Genomic DNA, 19824 nt, shown 5'->3' on the forward strand with positions numbered 1-19824 from the left:
GCTGACTTGTCCCAGACGTAAGCGCCACAGTTCAACATAAGACTGGATGACATGAGGTGTTTGAGAGGGCTTCTGCTCAGTGCATTGTTTTTGTTTTTAAACGTTATTTAATTACATTACAATTTTCATTATCCACATCTTCCAATGAATTGATCTGACGATTGTAGTTACTAACTACACACAGGAAGCTCATGATGGAGTTCAAACCACCTAGTGTGTGAATATTAATCTAAAAAAAAAGAAAATGTAAGCTGTTTTGCAAAGTTGTTGCCATTTTTCAGAACTAAGGCTTTACATTTTGATTTCTACGTATGTTTTACTGCTTACAACTTTTATTTAGATGAACATTTTATGCAGATGTTTTGGTTTAAGTTTGGTGTTTTTTTTATCGTGGCCTTTTCTTAAATACAGCGTTTGAGCGTTTTATCTATCATCAGGAAAAATACTGACATGTTGAAAAGGGCAATGCGAATCATTTTTGTGCCTTTTGCGATACATAAACTGATGTGGTAGCAGATAAACTGACCTGTGAACTCAACGCCACATGTAACGCACATCTGTAAAGCTGTTGTGCAGATGCCACATACTTTTGTCTTGAGGGGAATAAGCTAAATGTTAAACTATCATGAGACAGAAAGCAGATGTCCACCTGACTGCGTCCTTTCAGGTGGAGTCATACTGACCTCATTATGACCCTGATGACCCAGAGCAGAAAATGTCTCCATTTGTCCTTTGACCGACTATTTCTGAAACTTGCAAGACAAGTTAAAAATGATGATATATTTTCTAAGAAATTCAGAAATGTGATGCAGAATTGAGTCATTGGGCTGGCTGATTTATAACTCTCCATAGCCAAGTCACATGCTCATTTTAGTACTTTTACACAAAAGAAACTAATCAAACACAGGTGTGTACAGCAATACATCATTACATGTCATTATCTTTTTATTGTCAGAGTGACACACACAGCTGTGCAGCTATGATTTGCAGAGTGGGGGTCTGTGCGTGGGCAGGAGAGGGAGGGGGTGTTGGAGAGAAATAACCAACAAGGAAACCACTTTCAGCTTTGCTCCTGCACCGCCTGGCTGGCCCGCAGCCAGGTTTTCTGCAGAGAGGGTTGGCTCACCCCTTCTCCTCTCCTCCCTTCTTTCTCTCTCTCCCAAACCCACATACGCACTCTCTCCAACTCTCCAAAGCAACAGGCGAGAAGGAGGAAGAGCGACAAAAGCGACGGGAAACTTTTAGAAAACAGCAACGAGGGCAACAATAAACTTCTTAAAGATGTCAAACGTGTCGGTTTTCCAGATGGATCACTTGGTTACGCAAGGGAAGTAATTTTAATTTTTTTCCTTAAGGAGAAAACAGGAGGGAGGACGCGCTTTTTTTTTCTTTTTTTTCCTCCAACGCACGAGACGTCAAAAATCTTCCTAAGGTTAACAAAGCACGCGCGTTTGAGCTGGAGCTGAACCCCTCAGCTTGTGATTTAATGTCCCCGGGCCTCTGTGGAGGGCAGCGAAGGATGCCAGGATGCCCATTCTGATCTCCCATCTGCTTGTCATCTGGCTGAGCGTCCACAGGCTGGTGTGGTGCACGGAGCGCTCCTCCACACGGGAGCGCTTCAAGGTAGTCATCGCTCCTCTCATCTGCAAGCGGATCTGCCTGAAGGGACAGTGTCAGGATACCTGCGAGCAGGGCAACAACACCACGCTGATCGCGGAGAACGGGCAGGCGGCCGACACGCTCATCGGACAGGGCTTCAGGGTCGGTGAGTGGAACAATGCTGTTTATTTATGAGGGGATATAATTAGGCCGCTGCGATTAACTAATAGCGCTGCTCTGACCTCTGGGTTTATTGTTTCTCCCTTTTGGAGGGGCGAGGGAGGCCTGTTGTTCATAAATAGACTTTTTTTTAAAAAGTAATGTATCTGTAAATGTTATATAGATAATTAGACTATAACACTGTCACTACAACTAGTATTTCAGACATTATTCAGGGAGAATAACTGCTTTGAATCGGTAATTTAGGCAATAAAAGTTCCAATTACTTACATGAAACTCCATAAAATGCTTAAAATGGGCCTAGTGTGAATAGCCTAATGTTATTACAAGGCAGTGGTGGAAAAAGCATTAAAATCAACTACTTGATTAAGTAGTGAAAAGTCCTGCAGTCACATTCTTACTTCAGTAAAGAAATACAGCAGTATTAGCAGAAAAACACAAGTATCAAAAGTGAAAGTACTCACAATGCACATTGACCTCTTTCTGTGTTTTTCAGTATTCAATTGTTGATAGAGTTTTGGTTGGTGTTGCTTAGAATAACATCTTAAGAGGTACTTAAATCTGTAACAATGGATCATATTAAATAATCTTACCATATGTTTCATAGCCTATATAAAACCTTTACTTGCTAATTAACTTCAGACCAGTAGAGGTAAAAACTGCCAACTGTACCTCCTTAGTGTAGTGGATTGAAATAAAAAGTCTTCTCAAATTAAAATAATCAAATGGAGTACAAATACTGTATCATAAGATGGTACTTGAGTACAGCACATGACCAGTATAACTGATTCATTCAGGCCTTTATTCCCTCAAAAGGTTCTATCTTCTTTGTAGCTTTCAAGCTATTTGACACCAGCTACTCGTATCCACCATGAACACATGTCATTAAGAGTATAAACTCTGCTCCGCAAATAAATAGGTGGCTAAGACGAGGTGAGCTGGGTTTACCCTCCTCTGCATCGCTGGAAAATGTTCCCATACTACGCTTTAATTACTGAGGCATGGCTCATTACGTAGCATATAAATGTTCTCCTAAGATCTGTACTCCAGTGTCTGGTTGGCATGAGTGGCTCCTTTCTACGCTGTATCAGATCAGCTGTGGTGAGACGTGGAGCCTCGCAGTCTACGTCAGTGTACGGCCCAGAACTGCAATTCACTGCTCCTCATTTCTCTTTCTCACTTGGTGTAGAAAATAAGATGCTAAACAAGAAAATGACACATTGGTTGATCGGCTGAGTTGTTCTGCTGTGATTTAACAAATAAAATGAGCTTTAACTTCTCAGTGACATACCTGTGGTGGACAGAGCTGTCAATTCTCTTTGTATAAACAGATTACAATTATTAGTCACTTTATCCCCTTTCACCAAAATGTATTTGAAACCCCATGTTAAGCTGTAGCGCAAGCCTAAAATTAACAAATTATAGATAACAGCTGTACGTCGGAGCCAGCATGCAGTGGTGAAACAGCTTCTTATTTCTGTCAACATCACATTGGCACCAGAGCCATATTCTTTTCTCCTCTGTTTTGCAAGAAATAAAACATAATTATTCAAAAGCCTTGTTAACCGCCTGCTCTGAATGCTTACACACGTTTGGATTTTAAAGGAGAATCTAAGATGCAGTAGTACTGAATGAAAGATAATGGCCTCAAAACACAGTTTCGCAGTACAGGAAGGTTGTAGTTGGTCATACAGATGTCGCCTCTCCAGCTGTTTTCATTCGTGTGCCCATGTGAGAAGTAAGCAGGCTGGATTTAATCGAGGTCAAGTGAATCCTTCTTGTCGCGCCTTGACAGTTTTCTTCCTCCTTGACACCATGCACTGCTGTGGAGTCAGAGAGTTGAGCCTCGGCCACCGGTCCTCCCTCTTCTCCCCCAATTTCTTTTGTGGTGCGTCATGTTTCGGAGCCTCTGTGTCAAATATTTCAAGAGAGACATTTTTAGATTCCTGGGATACCCAACGCTGCTTCACATTTGGTCTGGATAGTGCAGCTCGACAGTCGCCTGTGTCCCTGGGTTTCACCGGCAAAGTATCCGAAAAGATCTGTGCATGAGAGTGCGTGAGTGTTTGCAGCAGGGGATATAGGGTTCAGCTTGGAGAGGAGACGTGTGTTTTTCAGTGTGAGGGCTGGAATGTGGTGTGGACAAGTGGAAATTTCTCTCTCCCGTGTTAAAACGGCTTTGGCTGTAGCAGCAACAATATGAAGACTTTTCCATATTTGAGCTGTTGTGACGTCAGCACAGCAAGGCCCAATCTGAGTAAACCTTTCGATTTGATTTGGTGGACAGGCAGGCTGTGGACCAAGGAACGGTTCGGTTTCAGTGGTGAGCTGGGATTTCGGCCAATGGATGACGCACATTTTTATGGCCGTTACATTTAAAGTAACAGAGCGAGAAAGCACATGATAAGGTGACCGTCGCCCGGTGATAAGAAACGGGGGACATCTGTGTGGAATGGGAAACATCTGCTTCCAAAACATGTATTTTAAATAGCATGTTTACAGGATCAGAAATAAATGTTAAGTTTCAGTTGAATGAATGACATCTCAGACATCTGCAGAGCAAAATGGAGAACATGTCAATGTTGGCAGAGGTTTGTGCAGCCAAGGAGGAGTTCTATTTACGTTCTATTTACAGTGATATGAAACCGTGAAAAGCAAGCAAACCCCAGATTTAATGTTTGATGTTGTTAACCATGCATCTCTACGGATGGTGTCTGTCTGTAGGTCTGTCGGTCAGTCCAACTCTTTGATCCAGACTGAAACTCAACAACTGTGGGATTCCTGTGATGTTTGGTACAGACATTCATGATACCCAGAGGATGGATCTTAATGTCTTTGGCGATCCCCTGACCTTATGATCTAGCTCCACCGTGAGGTTGACAGTTGCGCTTTTGAGTAAAATATTTCCTTAACTTTTGGATGGATTGCCTTGAAATATATTCTCCAGACACTCAAGTCCCCCTCAGGATGAATCATATGACATTATTGCTGAAAACAACTGCCTCAGAGCTGTGAGAGGCAGCCAAAAAACATGCTGGACATGAGGAGAAATCGTTGGTATTTTACACACAGACAGTCCGAGAGAATATCTGTTCTGGTCAAGTAAGTAGCAGTTAAAACCAAGTACTGGTCTATTTAATATACAGTGTACAGCATAGTGTACCATCTATGTAATCATTATTTCACACATGTTCCTCGGAGCTCCAGTATACATCATATACTTTCTCATTAACAAGTCAACACTTACTCAACATATTTCATCTAAAATAAACATCACTGCAGTGAGGATACAATATGCCAGATACGCTCTGGTCATACGTTTGCAGAGAAGTCACATTAATGGATCCATATTCCGCTGTACGCATCCTAAAACTGATGAAAGCATGGAAACTTGAAAGCCTCCCAAGCATGTTGGCAGGCAGAGAAAAGTTGGCGTTTACAGCCTGATGTGCCTTATTCTTGGATTCCACATCGTATCTTCTGTATGTAAGTCATCATCGGGGTGCGCGGCGGTGCGGGCATCGTTGTTGTTGATGTCAGTAAAAAAAAGAACGAGTGCATCTTGAGGCATGTGACATTTGTAAATCACAAAATTGTAAACACCTTAAATGAATCTTTGCATGCTCATCCCATTGCATGTCCTCTATGGAAGCTTAACCTGTTTATCAGCAGAAGTCTTTGTAAATATCTCCATGTGTTTGACAAAATGTCCATCGGCCAACCTATTTTTCTTCTTCTATTCTCAGCACTTGAAAGCGTCGTGTAATTTTCAGGATTGGGTGAAGTAGAGAAGGTAACAGGGGGCTTTCCTCCTCCTCCTTGGAGACTAGGTGGTGTTGTGCATGTATGTGCATCTATCGCACACTTCTGTCCACTTGTGAAAGGAAGACTTGTAGTTCAAAGATATCCTTTCAAAATAAGGTGGTCACAAAAAAAGAAAATCAGTATTTGACCGCATGCCTCGGTTGTGTGTTTTAGTCCAAATTTGTCTCTACCGTTGCTTGCACAGAGGCATCCCATCTATCAGCCCTACTGACAGCCGCTGCCCGGCTCCCAGACAGCACTCTGATTCTCGTTTCTCTTCTGCATCTCAGCAGCATCTCCTCTTTATCAGGGCTCCAGACTTCCAGGCTACTCTAGATTCTCTTTTTCTGGAATAACTAAAAGCACAGGGCCTCATGTTGCACAGGAAGGGGTCTTATCATACCCCTGTCTTGACTTCTCTCCCCTAAAATGGGCATCATGAGAAGTGGATATGGCTATTTCAGGATTTCCCATGTGGTTCTTAATTTAGAGTAAAGTGACAGTAGTAGCACTGTGGTTTGTTTGGGTTTTCTCTTGGCATGGGTCAGAGGTCCATGGGAGAACTGAAAATAAAGACAAGTCCGACAAATACAGCAGACACAGCCGGTTCTGCTTTCTCTCTATTTAGGAGGTGAGTTTATTTTACTTTTCAAAGCCCTCTGCTCCTCCCCACACACTCTCCTTTCTCTCGTGCCAGACTCCGGAGAAGGCGGTCTAACACGGGCAACCATAAACCTGCAGCACTCCGTATTTTTGCCACAGGTTGGATTGAAATCAGAGGCGGAGCTGGGCATGTCTCCTGTGCTCACCGCCTCTTAAACACAAATATTTGTGTGGGAGGCTCATGCACGTTTATAAGATAGCTCTGAACGCCTCTTCCTTTTGATGATATCACATCGATCACGTGCATTTGTAAGCTGATCATTATCTCTTTACAAGGGTTTGTTTTAATATTCACTGGATACACATTCTGTCACCTCTCCTTGTCTATTTATGCATGTTGGGGAATTAACACACGAGGTTATTTGGGGTCTGCTGTTCTCTTTAACCTTTTACCACTGTTTCGCAAGTGGGACACTATCACCATGCAGACAGACTGTAAATGCTTTGAAAGGTTACATGAATATGAAAATGTAATATACTGTTTTTCATGGATTAGACTTATCTTTTTGGTCATTTTCAAAAAGAACAGCCAGTCGTAAGAATAATCCAGGTACTATTCACAGGAGAGTCTACAAGTAAAACCTTAAAAACATGATATATATGTTGTTAAAAAGGGTTAAATCTGCAGTCTCACCACAACCCTCATTCAGAGAAAACAATCCACGTGATCTGAGCAGGAGTTTCCTGTGAAATCAGACTCCTCCGTGTATTTGGTGCTCAAGAGCAGTGTACTAAACCCAGCTCAAACAAACAGCCTTCTTTGCCATCTTTAACACTCTCCTCCCATTTGCTTAGCGAGGGGGAGAAACGGAGCAGTTATTTAAAGCTGCTCGGAGGAATGCGAGCGCTAGGGACTGCACCCACATCGTGCAGGACCCTGTAGTCGAAGCGATTAGCCAGGGTAAACAGAATAACACGGCCTCTGCCAGCGCTGCCTGCCGCCACGGCCTGAGACTGTGCAGCCTACAGACATTACCTGCCACGCGCTCCAGTGCTGAGTGTCCCCGCAGGGCAGGTATCTGACATAATCTCAGCAGAGCACTTGTCAGCACTCCTCTACCTGCCTGCTCTCCGGTGTTTAGACGGTCATTATATGTATGACATCATCCCTATCTGTGCCAAGATCCCGCCTGACTCTCTCTGGCTCTCTTTCCACCAACATCTCTGCCAGAGGGGAGTGACGGGGTAACACTGGACTCGTGCCCACCCAAGAGCTATGGAAACCACGTTGCGTATTTCCATGACATGTGAAAGTCACATTGTGCAAAGCAAGAGTTTGATTTAGATTTGGATAATTGCAGACCTCCTTACTCAGATCGGATCATCCATTTCGCAGGAGTTTGCTCGTCCTCCTGTTTCTGTTGAGGTCAACAAACTGTACTTTTAGGCGTACTCTGAGAGGTAAACAAATAGCTTTGGTGACAATGGTCGACACTGGCAAAGGGCAGCACCATTGTTTGGATAGAGGCCGCACAGAGTTTCTGGGAGTCGTCGGAGGGCAGAGAGTTGTGCAGGGGGAGGAGGAATGCCTACGCAGGGTTGTGTTTGTTTCTAAAGGCAGTGATTATGTCATTTACTCCCAACGTCTGGCTCAGCTGCAGGAGTCTGACCCACATCGTGCGTCGCTCTTTCTCACTCGGTGTGGTATGTGGTCTCACAGGGCCAGTCGATGGTAGGCGTATTTAGAGATGTGGTTTCCTGCTTTTGAGCTGATGGTAAAGGGAAGCACGTCATTTGGTGATAGCCACTCTCTTTTTAAACAGGGGCTCCGGCGGCAACTGTTTACCTTTTTTATTGCACCCAATGTTGTTTAGTCACGGTTCTCTCAGGTCATTAAAGATGGCGTTGGATAATAACAATATACTATATTGAGGAGTACTCATGGAAATACTTTGTAAACCTAGATTCAATTAAGCTTTTGACAATGATATTTCATCAAATGTGTGTAATGTAAAAGAGTCCCTCATAGGGCCGAATCCACTTCACGGAGCGTTCTCCCCTTTGGGCTTCCTCTTCTTTTTCCTTCTGGCGCACAGGTCAATGTTATGATCCATTTGTTGTGTGGTATGCAGCTTTATTTTCTCATTGTTTTAGTTTTCCAGGCTGGACATTGACAGTGTGGTTGAGCCTCACTGCTCTCATACCCCTTACCTCATACTAGATGCCCATGTATGCTGAGTCTGTGTATGTGCAATGTTCTTCAATAATGTAGCCATAACAGTTTGACAAGCTGGTAGTAATATCGGGGCTTTGTTTCCTAGTTGGTCAATAGATTACTTGAAGCAACTTCAAATAAATACTTTGACATTTTGGAAAATTCGCTTGTTTGCTTTCATGCTGAAAGTTATATGAGAAGGTTATTGCCATTCTCCGATCTGGAAATAGTAAGCTTAGCATAGCAAAAGGACTGGAAACACGTGCGCGATTTTTGTTTGTTTAAACTTCAACGTGAGTTGTTGTGTGACGTGTTAATAAGGCAGTATGTTTTAGAAGTTCGCAATCATGCATCATAGTTACATTATAACACTAAGCAAACTCCACCAGTGGAAACAGGGCTCATTGTGGTATCGATGTCAGCTGACCTGACCAACGCATTTTCACGAAAAAGTGTTGGCTACTAATTTTAAATCTCAGAGGGGGTTTGATTCAGTCTGGTATTGAATCATTGTGAAAGTGACTCAGTGAGCATCATCACGGATTTTGGGTGTCTGATTCTTGCAGACTGGCTAATTTGCTATTTCAAAGAAAGGGACAGATCAGGCCTTTGTAACATCTGTGCGAGACGATGTCTGCAGTAGCTTTCGGTTCAGTGAGCTGGGGAACTTTTGAGCTGTGGTTTGTGGGGCTGTAATTTGTTGTTTTTGTGCGGGGAGGGTGCGGCTGCGGCTGAAAGGACTCCGTGGAGGGAGGGGGCTGAAGATGCGTCATCTCCAGACAGACAGGAGTGGGTGGGTGGGTGGTCACAGGGCACTCAGAGGGCACCCTTTACTCTCGTCGTCTCTTTATTTCTTTACTATTTGTCATTTCACACATATACAGTACATACCTGTGCAGACTAGTATCATTTTCCCTCTACCAGTCATTACCCATAATTTAGTAAAACTGTGTGTGCGAGTCTGTCTTTATATGTTTTCATGGACGTACATCGTGTCTTTTTGGTCTACTAGGCTTGCTTACTTAGCAGTTAAGGAATGCACAGTATATTTTTTCTTTAAAGGAAAAAAGTAGTGTCTGGCAATAATAATAATAATCCCACAAAAACATCACATTATTTTGTATTCTCTGAATTTAACATCTCGGCCTGTTTTTTTTTGCGTCATTCCATCACTTTCCCAGATGTATGATATACAGTATACGACAAAGATATCTCCCCTCTGCGGTGTCATGCTGTGAGGAGATCCGTCTTTCTCCTCACGGAGTGACTCGTGACGTTATGAAGAAGGAGCTCCCACTCGTATGTCACATGAAACACTCCAACGAGAAGAACTCGAAGACAATGTCTTCCACCCCCCCCCCCCCCCCCCCTTCTTTTTGTCTCGTTTTTCACTTTAGTTCGCTCTTCTTCTTGGAGTGAGTGCTGCATGGGAAAATGATACGCTTCGTGGCTGTGTTGGAACGTACCTGCAAGCTGACGTTCAATATTACATTAGGTTTCAGAGAGCCATAAAGGACGAAGTCAACTTTCAATGTTCTCTTATGCTGACTGAATCCATATATGGTCAAATACATTTAACGGCTGTACCGTGTGTCTTCATTCAAATCCTTAAGTTAGAGTTATTGAATCACTACTTTGTGCTGATCTAAATTCCATACAAGATGAGTCATCTTTGAATGGGATCCTGTTTCCTCCATTTTCTTTGACGTGTGGAAAATAAGGTTCAAGATAACATAACTCCCCCACCAATCAGCCCGTTCATGCCTCGCAATCATTCGGAACAAATAACTCTTATGTGGATTTGATTTTTAATAACACACCACCTCTAGTCTGAGGAATGTGTTAGATCCATAATGACAAAGGCGTGGCTCAAAACGGGGGGCGGCTGCGTCTGGGACGCTCAGCTAACTGACGAGGAGAGTCGATGAGCGATTTTGGAACATAAATCCCGCTAATGAACTCTGAGGTGATGATTTAAAGGGAAAGTCCGCTGGAAAGTAAAATCCTTACTATGATCTCAGCTTTAAACCTTTCGGTATGTAATGTGGTGCAGCCACCCAACCGCAGCAGCTCTCCAGGAGACAGTGCACCCCTCCACTTATTAGCTCTCACACGCACGGACGAACACACCCATTCATTCACATGTAAGGTCTGCAGAAAACATCAGCCAGTGCATCGCCTGTATGGCTGGAGTTTAAATGAAGGAGGCAGATGTGAAGGAGAACAGCCACCGTATGTTATTATAACATACAAATAATTCAGTCCTCCTGGAGCGCTGAAGACAAACAGACGCGAGACAGCTCATTTGAACAGTGTCCAATAATGAGAATAATTCAGGCATGAAGTGCAGTAATACAATCTGTTGGAGTTTAGGGAGATTTATTTTATTTGCTGTACTATATTATGGCTGTGTGTCAGCAACAAGTAACATGTTATATAAAAGAAAAAAACAACTATTAGCTTATTGAATTACTGGATGTCTGAGAAGCAGCTTGCCTGAACATTAAGGGACTATTTGATAATTCAATTCTGGCTTTATAGTGAAAATAGAGACGTTATAAATAATGTTACATTGGGTAGTTTAGCCAGAGCTGCCATATTTCACTGTTGCACACTCGGACAAAAACCTCCTTCCAACATCAACTACCCCTAAAACTGAACTATCCTTCATATCAAGACTACAAAAATAATGTCATTTATGTATGCATGTGTTTTCTGTAGGCACTTGAAAAGGATGAAAGGTGTTTCATGGTGAAAGTGTCCAGACACATAAATGACAGCTATGAGCCTCACGTTACATTAAGATGATTCAGGTTCATTCCACATTGGATGTACCGATTTTAAATCTGGAAAAAAGAGAGCAAGGGTATCAGATCGGTGCTCACATATCCTGATTTGAGGTATCAGTATCTGTCAGGATTGTAGGAAGGCGTGTGCTGGCAGCTGTGTATTGTACTTTGCACTGCGTATCGCATGTCATCACACTGGCTTCATTTTGCAAACGGATCTCCTTCTCAAGGCCCCCACCCAAGATGTATTCGCCAAAATGTGGAATACGATTCCCCTTCTTTTGTGTTCTTTAGCGTGGCATTGACCCCGACTGCTATCAGAGTCTCATTCAGACACCTTCCCCAGCCAGACGGGGCCTCAGCCCAGACTTTCCCTACGATATGTTGTCTCTCCAATCTCTGTGGGTTTAGATTGTGTAATCATGTTTGGAAAGAGGTCCTTTTCCTGACTTTCTGTGTCTGCGATCCTAATTTTCAACCCCAGCATTTTTCCCAGTTTCCTCTCATTCTAAATCCAGAACTGAGAAGAAATCTGAGCCATGGAAACTGGAGCTCTGAAGTAGAGTTTTCTGTCTTCTACAGTCTGCGCTGCTCACCTTCTTTTTTTCATGCCATGCCTGAGCCTTCCAGCTCTATTCTGCATGTTGCTGCCTGCTCTCAGTCGTAGTAGTTACAGACCACTGTCACATGGTGTTAGGTAGTAGAAGGCTGCTTCTGAAGTATCCATCTTGCTTCAGATTTAAAAATGTTAGCACACTAGTGGGGTGTTTCATTGAGGTCCTTTTAATTTTTCTGCCAGACTTTCACTTTGTGAGGATGTCCCTGCTGTGTTTAAAGTGATCTAGTCCCCAATTACGCCACAGCCCAGACTCCCTGGCAGTCCACATATAATTACTTCCATGTGTGCACACTTGGCTCGGCAGCAGAAAGAGGCCTCTCCTGTCGTCTCTTCTCGTTACCTCTCCTCCTTTCTCTTCTCGTCTCCTTGTCTCCTCTCGTGTCCTCCCGTGTCCTCTCGTCTCGCCACCTTTTCTTTCCTCTTCTTTCGTCTTTTCTCGTCTCCTCTCCTATCGCCACATCTCCTCTCTTCTTCTCTTGTCTCCTTTCCTCTCCTCTCATCTCGTCTTCGCTCGTCTCTTCTCTTTACGTCTCGTCTCGTATTTCAATTCGTAAAAATGTATTTAAACTTTGGCTGCCAAAAAGCTACCATCACCACTAATTAATTATCAAGATTAATTATCTAAATTGGTGCAGATTAATTTACCATCGATCGACTAATCGATTCATTATTTTAAAATCACTCTGGTATTTATTGATTTACTGAGATATGTCCGTGTGTTTTAAGATTATAATTTTGGCTGCGTTGATTAAAGGACAAAACATTTTTTTTTGGAGAAAAATACACTTCTACACACTTAAACATGCATTCAAAGTAAGGCATTTTTAGTCGTGATACTAAAACTCAGGGAGATTGCTTCATGTGTGTAAAGAGTGCTGAGATGACGTGGCCTTCCTGACTGAACTTTCACTACTATTCATAGAAGTACAACTATTAGCATTGCTTGAGTTTTCTCTCACATCTCTCCCTGGATTCAACATTTCCTTGCAGTTTCCCCCCACAGTCCTGCTCTTTCTCTCTTTCCTCAGATGGCTCTATTGTGGGAATTTCAAAAACGACTGGACTGAACATAAACACAATGGGAGACCTAATAAAACCACAGTGAATGCTGTATATGCCATGAATCTCTCTCCAGCCAGAAACGTTCCCATAGATTTCAAGATCTCTCCCATATGTCAGAATAAAGCTGTTGAGCAGATCAATGACTTTACCTGCTTTCCTGCTCAGACGACGCTGCTGCTGACTGGCTGGAGGGACCTGTGAGTCCGTCAAGCTGATGTGACTTTTACAGTGCTGCAGCTCAAAGTGAATATTTCACGTGGCCCTGCTCAGGCCACAAACTTTTCTGTCTGTCTGCCGTATTTATGTGATATAACATTAAATCATCAGGCTCAGTCTGTCTCTGAGGTGAATGGATCCAAAAGTCCAGTCTGATGAGACTCCTTTTTGTTTTATAACTTTGCTTATGTTGCTCATTTTGTATCTGCCTGCCATCTGATGTGATTCATATCTATGAACTGTTGACCCTCTGCCTGTCTCGGTGTGACAACTCTACCCCTGTCCCCCCCCTCTCTGCAGTTGTGTGTCCCCTGACGTGTATGAATGGAGGAGTATGCAGCTCGAGGAAGCACTGCCTGTGCCCGCCTGGCTTCACCGGTCGGCTCTGCCAGTTTCCACTCCACCAGACGCAGCAAGCTCAGGCAGCGCGCGGCAACAAGCAGCCTGTCTACCCCATATTTTTGAAGCCAGAAGGCCAGAAACTAGTGGAGCTATCAAGCATAGGGCGAACTCAGTTGACGCAAACACACTCTGTTCTCACCTTACCTATGTCACACTCATCTGAAGGTATCTATAATTCACTGCAGCTAATGCCAGAACTTTTGCATCTGTCGGTTGGTTTTGATTGACGTGGTAAATATAGATTTGGGATGGATTTTGTTCCTCTGATGTTCTTCTTGTCTCTATTTTCAGTACAGTTTAATGTACGTGTTCACCACACGCCAGACACCTCTGTAGTCATTCAACCGCTCGACCAATCAGATGTCAAGCCTCCTTACAAGATGGGGCCACGCCCGATCCCCTCCAGACACAAACCAAAGGGGCGCTGCTTCCAGGAGACAACACCCAAGCAAGCTGTGAGTTTAGACACAATGCTGCAGTGATGGACAACCCTGAGAGCTTTTGTTTTGTCATCTGCACTGATAACATTTCTCTGTGACGTCTTGCTTTAGTGCAACAGCACCCCGCTTCCTGTTCTGACCAATCAGGAGGATTGCTGCGGCAGTGTGGGGAATTCATGGGGACAAAACAAGTGTTATCAGTGCCCCAAACTACCAAGTGAGTTGCAGTGTGCATCATATATCTCCTCTGCTTGTAATTCTCATCCTACTTCATTTTCAAGCTGCTCTGATTCACTTTTGCCAGCGTTGTAGATGCCATCCTCTAGTTGTTTACTCTTTCATCTAGTTTGTTTCCTTAAGTACTTCTTGTTAAATTTTTATTCGATCTACATCTTGTGTGTTCCAGGGCATAAATTATTGTTTATTGAGCCAAAAATGTCAAGCATTGCCTGCAATTTATCCCTCCCATTTTATGAAATGATGGCCCTGGATTAAAACAATCACTTCATACCTCTATAAAAACAAATGTGTTTGAATGGGTACATGAAAGTTAGTGGTGAGGTGGGGTAGGGAGTGTGTGAACTGTTGGGAAGGAGAAAACGGATGAAGTTACGGGAATTACACACAGACAGTGAGGCAGAAAAAGAGAATGTGGAAAATAACCCTCTACTTAAGCGTGTTCCTATGGGCCTGCCCAGTGCAGGACTGTCATCACATTGCTGGAGATTGAATTTCAAGAAAATCTTGGCTACTCACGTTTTTCCACTCCGCTATTATTCCGTTTCTCAGTTCTGACTCAGACAATGTGGCCTTTGACAAAACCTGATACTGTGCGTCTGGTTAGTCTTTAGACAACTGGATTGCTGCCCGGAGTGCTGTCTGTTTTGTTACTCTCACATCTCCTCGTGTTTTTTTTTTTTTTTAAGGAAGATGGCAAAAGTGAGATGTGAGATCTTTCCCCTCTTTTCATTGTGCTTTCAAAAATGTTTTTAGTGAGTGCAGTCATCCCACAGCGCTCTAATAAAATTGCCAACATGTTTTTACCCCCGCATGGAAAGAGGAACATTCTTCTGTGTTTAGAGGTTCAAGGCTCTTTGAGGGTAAGAACAAGAATAGTGCTTTGTTAGTTTAAACCTCATGAAAGACTTTTCTCTTTTGCGAGGACGAGCTACACTTCATCAAAGACCTTGTAAAAAATGTCATTAGAAAAGAACAAGAACGGCAAAGAAAGAAAAGCTTAGTTTGTCCAATCATAAACTCGGGCCAAAATGTTAAAGGAGTAGTTTGACATTTTGGGAAACACGCTTCTTCTGGGCGGAGAGTTAGAGGAGAACATTGAAACAACACTTTTATGTCAATGTTCTCACCTAATTCTCGGCCAGCAAGTGAACAAATGTCAAACCTTTGCTTGTCTGCCTCTATAATGTGACTGTGTGTAATGAAGCTTAGTATGCTGTTGTTTTTATACACATATTAAAGAAATAATTTGCCATTCTGGGACATATTTACTTACTTTCTTGCCAGAAACCAAAACTTATCATTTATACACATCTGTTTGCAAATAGATTTAACAAAGGAGATGCAGCGTGTTAATTAGTCAGTTTTAGAAACAACAAATGGGTAATTGCATAAACATTCACTCTTTCGGACAGTGTTTCCTCGAAGGCTTTCATGGTGATACAGTCGGTTGTACACATGAACACTGACGGAAGTAGTTATTTAAACAAAGTGCCTGAGAGAGACGTTCAAACCTTGCTGCGTAAAGTGAATGATATGGAATTGTCTGCTGCAGAATGTTACAAAAATTGTCGGTTGTACCTCCAATGCAGTTAATTCAGGAAAGTTCTCCATGTGGGAGCTTAAAGATAAGCTAAACATCCTGTAAAGCTTCCTGACATTGTCAGACCTTAAACATAGCCAGATATTGTAGAAGTTGGTGTTTCACATTTTACAGGCTGAATACTTACAAGCATGAATATCTTTTTTTAATTCTATATGTTTTTTGATAAAGAAAAGTGACAAAACATTAAAGTGTTAACAAATAACTCTTAAGAAGTAAACTCTTCTTCATATGGTCATTTGTTTCTACAATTACACAATGTTTTGAAAAGTATATAAAGAGAAATGTTTAACTGCAAATCATTAAGGTGTCCTATATGCCTCAGTGCTGTGACGTAGTCAAGGAAGAGTTGCCATATCAGTTTAAACCTACTTGCTTTCCATGACATCTCATATCAGATTTTCTACATCTATAAAGTACGAGAGCAGAGATTCACGAAGACATGTGGGTCACAAGAGATTTTATGAAGGTTGCAAAATCCTTTTGCACGAATTTGCTCATTTAACGATTTATACATGAGGCCTATTGTGATTTGGGGCGCAATGGTTTGTCATTTTTAAAAAGTAGGTCCCCAGAAAAAAAGGTTATAGTTTAAATGGTAGGGTATTAAAACTGCATATGCATACAATATATTAGTATTTTTAAAAAGCACTAAATAGTCAATGGGAACAAATTAATAGACAAAGTCTTTACAAAGTAGAATAAAGCACCTGTGAGATGTGACAAAAAGGAAACCCCTTTCCCCAGTTGGTAGAATGAGGGTTGGGTTGAGCTTTTGACCGTTTTATTTTGGTTTGTTCATTCACCCGCAGCTACAACTTCAACTTCTCATTCCAGAAACACTATTTCACTCAGGCCTTTCTCACCTTTCCCTCTGTGCTTTAATGTGTCTTCTCCTCCCTCAGATGCATCAGTCAAGCATACCATTGTGGAAGACTACGGCTCCACCTGTCCGCAAGGCTATAAAAGATTCAACAGCACTCACTGTCAAGGTAACACAAACAGGATTTGGCTTTTAACAAGTACGGAGCTCAGTTTGGGAGTTGTTTCAGTTTTCATGTACTTTTTAGAGCTACATTCCCCATGTGATAAAACCCTGGTATCACTTTATGAACAGATATCATCCTTTACAGTATATCAAAATAACGTTTTCATTTGTACACGCCAACTTCCGACCTTGTAGATATCAACGAGTGCTCCATGCAGGGCGTCTGTCAGAACGGAGACTGTCTGAACACATTGGGCAGCTTCAAATGTTCCTGCAAGGCGGGAATGGTGTTGGACAGGAATCGATGTGTTGGTGAGTTAGAGGCCTCTACGGGTCTTTCCTCTATTCTCTGCCTTTCACTGAATAACCACTTAAATCACATTATATTCTGATTCCTCAAATGAAACCTCGGTGTCTCCTCTTGTCAGAGTCTCCAGCTGAGCAGGCTCAGTGCTTCCTGATGGCGTCCGAGGCCAGGGGCTGCGAGCATGCGCTGCCCACCCACATCACCCAGGAGATGTGCTGCTGCACGGTGGGCAAAGCCTGGGGCCGCAGCTGTGAAAGATGTCCTCAGGTGGGCACAGGTGAGTGGACGGAGACAGAGAAAGAGCAGTTACAGGCCGGGAACATTTTTCAACAAACACAAGTTGCTGTTCATGATATGTGGGACATTATCTGTCTAACACAATTACTGAAGAACTTACAACAGAACTTCATACTTTCACCACAGGTTTACCCTGTATGTTAAATGAACATTCTTTAGTGCATGCATTTATGTGCTAATGTCGATTTTCTGTTCTTACAGCTTTGAAATCTGAAGTTTGAGATATTATTATAAGGAATGTGACAAAGCTTGCATCGTATTATGTTACTTATGATTTCTACATGTTTCTGTATTTATAGTGAATATGCACTGGTTTGGAGCAATACATATGTTTCTCAGCTCTGTGTTTGTCTACACTGTCATAAATTACAATAAAATAGTGGAAGTAATTGGATGTCATACATTTTTATGCTTATTTAGCCGGTGACAGCCATGGCCAGAGGTGTTATGGTTTCAGGCAAATTTGGCACAAAGAATTGGTCTCAAGAATGAACCAATTTAGAATTGATGGTCAAAGATCACTGTGATCTCATAACTCGTAAGGTTGGTGGAAGCATTCAAGGCAGTGATTCTATGTTGTGTTGGATTCCAGGAAGTAATCGGTGCTGCTTGCAAATTTCAAAAGAGCAATTCAGCAAAAAGCTATTTAGCAAAATGTGAGATGATAAAAAAAAAGTGAAATAATGTAACACTAAAATCCTGTCCTCTCTCCATGTGGTGCTCAGTGGCCTTCAGTAAGATCTGCCCCGCTGGGAAAGGATACTTTCTCCAAAATATAAGAGAGACCGTGGCCTTCCCTCCCATCATCTTCCCCCGCAAGCCCGTCAAGGAGGGTGAGTCCTCGAACACGATTCGCACCACTTAGAGTTCTTAAACAACTCTATTATTGGGCTTTGTACGAATCATGTCAATTCCCAGTTGTAATACCTCGCTATCTCTTCTTCTTTCAGAAACAAAGTGGCCGGTAAGACATTGTTTCTGTTTTTAATGGTCAATGAATTTACATGTTTGCTGATGTGAAATCAGACTATCTCTTTCTATCAGAAGAGGCCTTCAGAGACCGCAACTGCTGTGCAACAGTCTCCCACCAGCACCAGCAGTCCTCGTGTGCCTGGTAAACTTACCCTCTAACCCCAGATTTATTCTCCATAACTCCAGTGATAGAACATGTTGAAGTAGCAGGATACAATGTATTCGCTACTGGCACTTAATGTACTTTGGCTGTCACAATGAGGGGAAGGTTTCTGCAACAACGGCTAGTGTAGAGAAATGTTCCCCATGTGTGGTCAAAAACATCAGGACTAAAGTTCAACATGTCATATTTCCTCCTAAAGTCTGTCCGCTTCATCTCTCTTCTGTTGGATCCGCAGTTGTTAAGCCCACCCCTCCAGCAATCATCAGAATGACCCCAGGCAATGACCCCTTCGAAACACAGATAAAAGTCTTGCGTGAGTTCCTGCAAACTGACTCAAACATCTATTCTTCTTCAACCTTACTTCTTTAAAAGCTGCTTCATGTTTCATGCACTTCAAACTCTCCACATTCCCCAGAAGATATTGTGGTGAGCTTTGGGTCCATCACTCACAAATGACATGTTGACTTTCTCAATGTAATAACATGTATTTATGACGGCATGCAAAAGAGTTATTGAGACCCTGAGGCAATCCCTGTTGATATAAATAGAGTCTCAAATCTTGTCAGATGCATGCTTCTTTAACACTTAACTGACTGTTTCGGACACCTTTGCATGCCGTGTGAATCCAACCATGAAGCATGAACCAGCCTCAAGGCTATGTTCACACTCTTTGTGTTTTATGGAAGCAGGTGTAGCCATAACTACATTTTGTGTTAATTGTTCTCCAAATTGCCTAGCCCTAATTTCACGCTGCTGTTAATAAGCAGGTTATGCGAGACACTTCCATAAAAAGACAAATTCCTAAAGAAGTGTTGGATATCTTCGGGGTGTTTGATATCTCCACACACAAACACATCTATGTATCTATATACATATGCATGTATATACATACGATGCTTTTGTTCCCTTCTTGAAGCAGAGACAGATGAATGCCGGCTAAGCAGGAACATTTGTGGTCACGGAGAGTGTGTGAACAGCCTGAACGGCCACATCTGTCACTGTCACCTTGGCTACCATCTCAACCCGCAGAGGAACATCTGTGAGGGTAAGAGCAAATGGTAGAGACAGTGGCTCGAGAAGGTGGTGATGGATAGCGACAAGAAATTTCTCCTGACGTTTCCCATGCATGGGTGTCCCCCTGGCAGGCAATATTCCCCTGAAACTGCCGAGACCTGATCCTCATCATGCCTTTTGTATCTCGACTGTAGAGGTCCATTCACCTGTGAGATTCTACCGAGAAAGATAATTGCAGCTCTTATTGGTCCGCAGTATTAATGCAGAGATTATTTATTATTTACAGTCAGCAATTGGCTTCCACAATTAAATTC

The 19824-nt window shown here is 42.6% G+C and overlaps 1 protein-coding gene across 5 annotated transcripts in view; it reads left to right on the forward strand.

Annotated features, from left to right (window-relative positions):
* ltbp3 (latent transforming growth factor beta binding protein 3) overlaps positions 1 to 19824 on the forward strand; it is a 30942-nt gene that overhangs the window by 856 nt on the left and 10262 nt on the right. Inside the window, exons 1-12 of one of the 5 annotated variants that reach the window (XM_079171156.1) lie at positions 1039 to 1765; positions 13388 to 13654; positions 13781 to 13944; positions 14041 to 14146; positions 16675 to 16761; positions 16953 to 17069; positions 17186 to 17341; positions 18087 to 18194; positions 18312 to 18325; positions 18406 to 18475; positions 18732 to 18809; positions 19413 to 19541. In XM_079171156.1, the coding sequence (XP_079027282.1) occupies positions 1528 to 1765; positions 13388 to 13654; positions 13781 to 13944; positions 14041 to 14146; positions 16675 to 16761; positions 16953 to 17069; positions 17186 to 17341; positions 18087 to 18194; positions 18312 to 18325; positions 18406 to 18475; positions 18732 to 18809; positions 19413 to 19541 (1534 nt within the window). In that variant the 5' untranslated portion in view covers positions 1039 to 1527. Of the gene's footprint in view, positions 1 to 1038; positions 1766 to 13387; positions 13655 to 13780; positions 13945 to 14040; positions 14147 to 16674; positions 16762 to 16952; positions 17070 to 17185; positions 17342 to 18086; positions 18195 to 18311; positions 18326 to 18405; positions 18476 to 18731; positions 18810 to 19412; positions 19542 to 19824 lie in introns of those variants that run through there. The other 4 variants (XM_079171158.1, XM_079171157.1, XM_079171160.1 and 1 more) reach the window with 4 other exon arrangements.

The sequence above is a fragment of the Pholis gunnellus genome (assembly GCF_910591455.1).
Source record: "Pholis gunnellus genome assembly, chromosome: 13".
Taxonomy (NCBI): domain Eukaryota; kingdom Metazoa; phylum Chordata; class Actinopteri; order Perciformes; family Pholidae; genus Pholis; species Pholis gunnellus.